Below are 9,434 nucleotides of genomic sequence, written 5' to 3'. Positions count from 1 at the left end.
GACCAGTACTTCTGTTTTGATTCACAGACTTGACCAGGCATATGTTCGGCAATTGCCAGACCTCAAAGTCTGTCCAGGAAATCAAGAGTCTAAGTGTTTATTAATAGACGCAGTGTAACAAAGCTATAGCCCAGAGGAAGACTGACACACCTGTCCTGCAAGCCAGTCACGACACATGATGCGTATCGGAGATGCCCCTACTCTGTATTAATCATATTCATGTAAATGGAATGGGCTTTTCACTCTACTGAAACATCATTCTATTAACTAAAAATTAATCCATGGGCCACAAGTAACCCACAGGCCTATAGTTGGATCACCTCATACTACATAATAAAAATATAGTAGAGCAATATAATTTCTTTATTCCAGACAAAATCACTAAGAGTAAATGAGATAAAAGGTAATTATTCATTGTACCATAAATAAAAACCAAGTCTAGCTTCCCTACATTTTGGAGCATGAGTACAGGATCAGGTAAATAAATATGTCTGATTTGGGATGTTAGAGTACAATTCAAGAAATCACAATGTATCAAACTGATAATGAAGCAACTTTACCTTGTGATGTATTCACATCAAGTACAGTCTTTCAAGAAAATTTTTATTACCATCATTCCTATCTCCTCCAAAGCTTAGAGTATGATAGTTATCATACTAGAGCAAAACCATGCATGTATGTACGCACACAGGCACACACAAGCACACACACACACACACACACACACACACACACACCTATGGATGCCCTGTGATGGCTATATACAGTAGATGGGTGAACTAATCCTTGGCATTTTCTAATATCCATGGGTGCTGCAAGACTTTTTCAAGAGGTAGCCTCTCCTGCGGGCTGCGACGGAGAAGCTGTTGAGAAAGAAAGATGCAGGGATAAAAAAGATAATTTTGGTGAATACTGATAATAGCAAATAATCAACTACAAGCCAAAACAACACAAAATAATCTTAATAGCCAGGATCGTACCAATAAAAATTTATAGGTATTACTACTGACACCTACTACTACTACTTTACTAGTACATATTAATTATAATAACAATAGTAATAGTACTGATAATACTTACTACTCACAAGAATCAAACCAATTCAGTAGAATCATTGCCCACCTTCCCACTCATGGGTCTATGAGGCAACTCACCCTGTTACCTTCCTACCCTTCCAACAGGGCACATTGACTCCTCCTCCATAGAACCTCGGGTGGCGAGGCAAGCATCACCAATGCACTGGTTAGATTCAAGTGCTTGGTTGTAATAAACTTTTCTCATTGTTATTATAATTCAGCTCTCTCACAGTTGGGTCTCACCTCAAAATGTGGTGCATTGTACCGTCAGCTGCAGGCTTACTAAAAATCAGCTCAATTTTATTCTCAATGCCCTGAATTGTGTGTAAGAACTCATTGTGGTCTAAGATGGTCTCCTTTATTTTTTCCTTGGTCTCCTCTTTATGCACATTGCATATCATGATCTTTGGTTTCATCTTTCCAACACCCTTGGTACGAATTAGCTCAACAAACTCCAATTTTTTAGCAGCCTCAGCCATTGTGTTTTCATTGTTTAAGTTCATGACAATATTGCCTCCATTTGTGAATCTTGAGTCAGTTATTTGAATGCCATTCAGTGCCTGGGAGACTTCATCCTTCATATCTTTTGCCTTCTATTTTTGGCTAGAAGCTTTCACAACTAGGAGATTCTCCTTGAGTTTCCTGTCTCTCTTTGCCACCTCAGCCCAACTGAGATCTGCATGGTCAGTGCGAAGCATGTCAGCAACCGATCCCAGCTCCTCCTCAGCCCTTAATTCAACTTCATCCTTTACCACTAATATTTCTTTAGATAATTCTTGCTTGAATTCATCCAATTTCTCCACAGTGTTGGTAGCCAGAGATGCTTTGTGAAGGAATGGAGTGTAAATCCAATTTATTTTAGGTACCGTATTTCCCGGCAAGATATATTTAGAAAGAAATAAAAAACTCCAAATTTTCCCTGAACTTAATATGTATGCTGTAGTACCTACTTTCAAGTAGAAACAGATGTTGATTAATTTCTGTCAATCACATTATGTTTTAAGTTATTTTTACAATGAGAAACAAAAATGCGTTTACAATAAACACTTTACTCATCCACAGACATCCGTTCTGTCGAACACATATCACAGAAAATGTCAGCTGACTGGGTCCTGCACAGCAGAAGTACCTCCAGATTAGTCCGCCCAAGTCCGCCCCACGGTCATGTCAGGCAGCACCCTGCTAGAGAGTGTGCTAATCTCTGAGGACGCTGTCAGGAGATATCTGAGGGGTGTCAACACCAGGAAGGCGCCAGGCCCTGACAGCATGAGTCCATACTTACTGCAGCGATGCTCCGATGAGCTCACCACCCCCCTCGCCTAGATCTTCCGACGATGCCTGCAGAGCAGGGTGTGGCCTGCACAGTGGAAGGAGGCCAGAGTCACACCCGTACACAAGAAAAAATCTAGGTCTGAGCCAGGCAATTACAGGCCAATATCACTCCTCCCAATCATCAGCAAGATATTTGAGAGGATCATCAGGGAGCAATTGACATCCTTCCTCGAGGAAAACCACCTGCAGTCACCGAAGCAGTTTGGTTTTCAGAAGGGCCGCTCTACCTCCGACCTCCTCCTCTCAAAGTCCTGGCATGACGCCCTTGATGACGGCCATCCCTCTCTCATGATTGCCCTGGATATAGCTGGCGCGTTCAACTCTGTTTGGCACCGCGGTCTGACGGCGAAGCTACAGCAACTAGGCATCACAGGGGACCTGCTGTGCCTGCTCTCAAACTACCTGTTAGGCAGGAGCCTCCCTGTAGCAGTCAACGGAAGCACCTCGACCAGTTTCCCGGTGGAGGCCTCCGTTCCACAGGGGTCTGTCCTTGGACCTATTCTGTGGAACATATACTTTAACGACCTCCTGCAAACCATCCCGGCAGCAAGTGCCTACGCCGACGACTGCACCCTCTCCAGAACATACAAGAGAGAGGACGCCCAGGACGTGACAGAATCCATCAACAGACAGTTGGCAGACATAATGGCCTGGGGAAAGAGATGGCAAGTCAGGTTTGCCCCTGACAAAACCCAGGCCATGGTAATATCACGTTCTCGGGAGGACGCGAGGCAACTCCACGGCAGGCTGAGATTCAGGAACGACACCATCCCTCTGCAGTCCAGCGTCGACATTCTAGGCGTGGAGGTGGACTCTCAGCTGCGGTTCGACCATCACCTTGAAAGGGTGGCGCACAAAGCCTCCCAGAAGGTGAACCTCCTGCGCCGCATGAAGAACCTCCTTGACGCTGAAGGCCTGAACACACTCTATAAGGCACAAGTCCGTCCAGTGATGGAGTATGCACCGCTCACCTGGATGGCCAGCGCCCGCTACCACCTCAACCTGCTAGACAAGGTGCAGAGGAGGGCAGAACGCCTCATCAACGGCACCCAGCACCACCGACCGAGCCAGTGGGAGACAGCAACAACAACATCGACGACAACAACAACAACAACAACAACCACACGAGCGACGGACAGGAGCAGCCACGAACCAGCTGGACAGCCTAGAGCACTGTCGCCGCGTCGCTGCCCTGACGGTGCTACACAAGGCACAAGTGGGCCTAGTGCCTCACCTGACGGACCTGAGGGCTACCTGGAGGAGGTCTGAGCGCAGCATGAGAACGGTGCTGAGCAACGCCTCCCTCCTGGAAGTGCCAATGGCCCGCTCCAGCACCCACCAACGTGCCTTCTCCATTGCAGCGGTGGTGTGGTGGAACAACCTCACTGCTGATGTGGACGTGACACAACTGTCCACTCAGCAGATGAAGGTTGCGTCCCACAGGTGGCTACTCCTACACCCACCGTAAAAAGCGTAAATGTAAACACTTTTAAATAATTTGTAAACATGTATATAATTGTAACTTCGGCAGAAGCTTTTGAATAGCTCCCCACCGGTCGGGGGAACTTTAGCTTAGGAAAATAATATTGTCATGTACTAATATACTGAACATGTGTTTAAATAAAAAAAAAGAGAGAGAGAGAGAATATCCATATCACCGAGATATCCACTCAGACACTCAGTCTCAGCCTCACTCGTGTGAGGAAGAAATGAGGGTCACCATGAGCGACTGGCTAGTATTGGTACAGGTACCGAGCAGTCTGGTACCGGTAACGTACAGTATAGCTGGTACCATTAGTACCGGTACTGGTACCGGTACCTGCCCACCCCTATTGTTGAGTAGCGTGGCAGCGTGAGTACTGTATTGTTCGAGTGGTGTGTGGGAAGAACTGAGCTCAGCTGTGTGGCCGCGGCGCCGTGTGAGTCCAGTTGCGTGAGACATCTAGTGGCCACTCCATAAAATATCGTGTATAAGTGGAAAAAACGTGTAAATTGAACATTTATTTTGATTTTGGACCCCGTGTTATTTCAAAAACGCGTAAACCAAACTCACGTAAATCGAGTTACCTGTAATACAGTAAAACCCTTTTCAGATGGCATTTTTAAACAGGAATTATGAATAAATCTGATTAAACAAAATAGTATATGAAAAAAAATTAACTACTGCCAAAAAGTCAAGAAAACAGCTCAAGTTGGCAAAGTGCCATCTATTGGGGATCCAAGCTCAGCAAGATGGCATGCCATCTTGACATGTACAGTCACGGCCAGTGCCACCTTGACACATGGAGCTGGGCAGGAGGCATATCATTTATCACTTCCTCACCTTTTCCTTTGACTCACTCACAAGTCTACCCCCATCCCATTTTTCCCCACCCTAGCTTACCTGCATATCCCAGGGAGGAAAAGAGACCATTACTCTCTCTTTCCCTTTCTCTCTATAATGCAGGGTGAGGCTAGACATTATTGTCTTACAAAATAATGATGATAGCTGGAGTAGATAGGAAGACACCTACCGAACGGGCGCAAGCCACTCCCGGTGAGATATATATGGGAAGTGAGGAGGGTGCTGAAGCCCTCCAGAGACCCTTCCCACTACCTTACTAACCATTTCCCTATTGTCTCATCTACACCAGAGAGTAGTTCAGCATGTTCTCTAAAGACAGATCCTCTTCTATCCACACCACACTACATTCACACAACACACACACATCTTTTCCCAAAATTCGAAATTCAAAATGGCGTTCAATAACCATGCCTCAGAGTCCCCGCCTGGGGGGGGGGGGCACAAATTCCCCCAGAGAGGGCTTCCCTTCTGGCTGCCGACCTCGGACGTGTCTTGATCAATCCTCGAGCCTTTTTCTTCTCAATTTCTGCAACATTCGCAGTCTTCGTTCTAATTTTCATTCTGTGGAACACCATCTCTCCTCCTCTAAACCTCACCTTCTCTTCCTCACCAAAACACAGGTTTCTGAGGCTACTGACAGCAATCTCTACTCTGTTCCCTCCTACTATCTCTATCCTAAATTTCAATCCAAAGCTGGATGTTGCGCCTACGTGCGCAACAATATCACTTGTTCTCGTGCCCATGACCTTGACTCTTCAGAATTTTCCACCATCTGGCTAAGACTTCATTGTCATTCTACAACTAAATACATCTGTGCTGTTTATCTCTCACCTAACTCTACTAACTATGTAAAATTCTTTGACTACTTGAACTCTAAAGTGGAGCATATCTTGACCCACTCTCCCTTCGCTGAAATCTCCATCTTGGGAGATTTCAATGTTCATCACCAGCTCTGGCTTTCATCCTCTTTCACTGACCAGCCTGGTGAACAAGCCTACAACTTTGCTCTCCTCAATGACCTAGAGCAGTTGGTTCAGCACCCTACTCATATTCCCGACCGTCTTGGAGACCGGCCCAACATATACTAGATCTCTTCCTTACCTCTAACCCTTCCGCATACTCTGTCAAACTGTTCTCTCCGTTGGGCTCCTCCAATCACAACCTTATTTCTGTATCCTGTCCTATCGCTCCTGTACATCCTCTGGACCCACCGAAGAGGCGATGCTTCTGGCATTTTGCTTCAGCTCGGTGGGACGACCTGAGGATGTACTTTTCCGATTTCCCGTGGAATGATTACTGCTTCCAGGATAGAGACCCCTCTGTTTGTGCCCAGCGCATCACAGAGGTGATTGTCTCTGGAATGGAGGTATACAGTCCACGCACTTTCTCTACTCCCCATGCTAAAAAGCCTTGGTTTAATCACGCTTGTTCTCGTGCTGTCAAAGATAGAGAGGCAGCTCACAAAAGGTACCAGAGCCTTCGAACTCCCGCTAACCGGAATCGTGCCAAATCCATTCTCCGATTTACCAAAAACTCCTTCATTGAAAGAAAATGCCAAAACCTTGCTTTTTCTAAATCTTCCCATGACTTCTGGCATCTAGCCAAAAACATCTCCTCCAATTTCACTTCTTCATCTTTCCCTCCTCTCCTTAGTCCTGATGGCAGCACCGCCGTCTCATCTATCTCTAAGGCTGAACTCTTCTCTCAAACTTTCTAAAAAAACTCCACTCTGGATGATTCTGGGCATATTCCTCCTACTCATCCCCCCTCTGACTCCTTTATGCCTGTTATTATGATTCTTAAGAATGATGTTTTCTATGCCCTCTCTGGCCTCAATTCTCAGAAGGACCCGATGGAGTGCCTCCTATTGTCCTTAAAAACTGTGCTTCCGTGCTGACACCCTGCCTGGTTAAACTCTTTCGCCTCTGCCTGTCAACATCTACATTTCCTTCCTGCTGGAAGTATGCCTTTGTACAGCCTGTGCCTAAGAAGGGTGACCGTTCCAATCCCTCAAACTACCGTCCTATAGCTTTGCTTTCTTGTCTATCTAAAGCTTTTGAATCAATCCTTAAATGGAAGGTTCAAAAGCACCTTTCCACTCCTAACCTTCTGTCTGATCGCCAGTATAGTTCCGCAAGGGGCGTTCTACTGGTGATCTCCTTGCCTTCCTAACTGATTCTTGGTCATCCTCTCTTAGCCGTTTCAGTGAAACCTTTGCTATTGCGCTGGACATATCAAAAGCCTTTGATAGGGTCTGGCACAAATCTTTGCTTTCCAAACTACCCTCCTACGGTTTCTATCCTTCTCTCTGTACCTTTATCTCCAGTTTCCTCTTTGACCGTTCTATTTCTGCTGTGGTAGATGGTCACTGTTCTTCCACTAAACCTATTAATAGTGGTGTTCTGCAAGGTTCTGTCCTATCTCCCACTCTCTTTTGTTCATTGATGATCTTCTTTCCAAAACGAACTCTCCTATCCATTCTTACACCGATGACTCTACTCTGCATTACTCAACTTCTTTTAATAGAAGACCCACCCAACAGGAACTAAATGATTCCAGGCTGGAGGCGGCAGAAAGCTTAGCTTCAGACCTTACTATTATTTCCGATTGGGGCAAGAAGAACTTGGTGTCCTTCAACGCCTCAAAAACACAGTTTCTCCACCTATCCACTCGACACAATCTTCCAAACAACTATCCCCTATTCTTCAACAACACTCAGCTGTCACCTTCAACACTAAACATCCTCGGTCTATCCTTAACTCAAAATCTCAACTGGAAACTTCATATCTCTTCTCTTACTAAATCAGCTTCCTCGAGGCTGGGCATTCTGTACCGTCTCCGCCAGTTCTTCTCCCCTGTACAGCTGCTATCCATTTACAGGGGCCTTGTCCGCCCTCGTATGGAGTATGCATCTCACGTGTGGGGGGGGCTCCACTCACACAGCTCTCTTGGACAGAGTGGAGTCTAAGGCTCTTCGTCTCATCAGCTCTCCTCCTCTTACTGATAGTCTTCTGCCTCTTAAATTTCACTGCCATGTTGCCTCTCTTTCTATCTTCTATCGATATTTTCATGCTGACTGCTCTTCTTAACTTGCTAACTGCATGCCTCCCCCCCTCCCGCGGCCTCGCCACACACGACTTTCTACTCAAGTTCATCCCTTAACTGTCCAAATCCCTTACGCAAGAGTTAACCAGCATCTTCACTCTTTCATCCCTCACACTGGTAAACTCTGGAACAATCTTCCTTCATCTGTATTTCCTCCTGCCTATGACCTGAACTCTGTCAAGGGGAGGGTATCAGGACACCTCTCCTCCTGAAATTGACCTCTCTTTCGGGCACTCCTCTAACTCGTTTTAGGAGCAGTGAGTAACGGGCTTTTTTTTTTTTACATTTGTTACCTTTTTTTTATGCCCTTGAACTGACTCCTCTGCTGTAAAAAAAGAAATAATAATAATAATAATAAAATACTACAACAGGTTGAGAATCCTTTATTCGAAACTCAAAAATCCAAAAACCTCCAAAATCCGAGTTTTTTGAGACCAAGGTCGCAGATTTTCAGCAGCTTTTGGGATGGGATTGGGCGGGAACACAGTCCACGACCTGGCAACTCTGGGGCAAGATTCTTGAAACTCTTACAAGCTCTTAAGCCACACCTACGACAACGCCGTGCCTTCACCCGTTACATGATTTTAACTGTGCACATAAGTTAAGGATGGGTCAGGTGCAGTCGTAAGCCTTACGAGGTCTCCCTAATTTACATGAAATGCATTATAATTAGCGTTTCCCAACATGAAAATAAGAACATGTGTTCAATAAGTAAATATATCTATTACAGTGAGCAATCAACAAGAGATGCTTGTTTAATCACTTTTGTGTGCAATGCCATTACAAAGGCAAAACTTCCCTCAACATACTCTAGTGTCACACAGCTCATCAGACTTCTGTCACTGCTTCCCGTGGCTGAATGATTGTGCTCCGGAAAGCCTAAATAAAGTGTGAGAGAACAGTGACAGATGAAAAATGTAAGTCATTCACGTGTGCATTGTTATTTAATGAGTACGTAGCAACTGTCTCGTCAAGGCAGGCAGTTGTGAGAGGAAGAGGGTGACTCATCGCTGTGGCAAGCGTGAGGCATGGCTCGTGATTGGCTGGCTCACCCACCTGAAGAAGCAGCTGTGATTCGCTGGCAACTCTAATGACATCACATCGCAGCTCCCCTTTGAGAATTAGCCTTCGTACGTGATCGTAAGGACCACTTAAGTTAAGACCAAGTAGGTTGACGAGAACGTAACCTTCGAGAATCTCGCCCCTGGTGTGCTGCTATTCGTTAGTTTGTTGTCAGCAGTTGCCACAGTAATACCTTCGCTCGTTACTCATTGTGATTACCACATGTTGTGTGCTCTGTGGTGTAAAGATATTGTTGAAAATGTCAAAAGGGGCTGGAGGAAAAACAACAAAAAAAAAAAAAAAAACCTTTCGGTCCCAGGATTTTCGGATAAGTGATTCTCAACCTGTACTACTACTGCTACTGCTACTCAAGCATGCACATGCACACACAAACACACCTTGAGAATAAGGTCCCTTGCTTTTGCCGAGACATGGGAGGGGAACCTTATATCGACAGTACAGATGCGTTTGTAGGTTTCATTGTGGGATTGTGTCTCAAAGGGGGGACTGCCGCA

The 9,434-nt window shown here is 45.5% G+C and overlaps 1 protein-coding gene across 3 annotated transcripts in view; it reads right to left on the bottom strand.

Moving 5' to 3' along the window:
* Positions 1-347: 347 nt before the first annotated feature.
* LOC126982876 (aurora kinase-like) overlaps positions 348-9,434 on the bottom strand; it is a 44,879-nt gene continuing 35,792 nt past the window's right edge. For all 3 annotated transcript variants that reach the window (XM_050835149.1, XM_050835150.1, XM_050835151.1), the window contains exons 6-7: positions 9,318-9,434; positions 348-863 (exon numbers count right to left, since the gene is read on the bottom strand). The exon at positions 9,318-9,434 is cut by the window's right edge and continues 115 nt beyond it. In XM_050835149.1, coding sequence (XP_050691106.1) covers positions 780-863; positions 9,318-9,434 — 201 coding nt within the window. In that variant the 3' untranslated portion in view covers positions 348-779. The remainder of the gene's footprint in view (positions 864-9,317) is intronic.

Source organism: Eriocheir sinensis, chromosome 52 (assembly GCF_024679095.1).
Source record: "Eriocheir sinensis breed Jianghai 21 chromosome 52, ASM2467909v1, whole genome shotgun sequence".
Taxonomy (NCBI): domain Eukaryota; kingdom Metazoa; phylum Arthropoda; class Malacostraca; order Decapoda; family Varunidae; genus Eriocheir; species Eriocheir sinensis.
The sequence above is the reverse complement of the archived record's forward strand: the minus strand, read 5'-3'. Positions and strand labels throughout refer to the sequence as shown.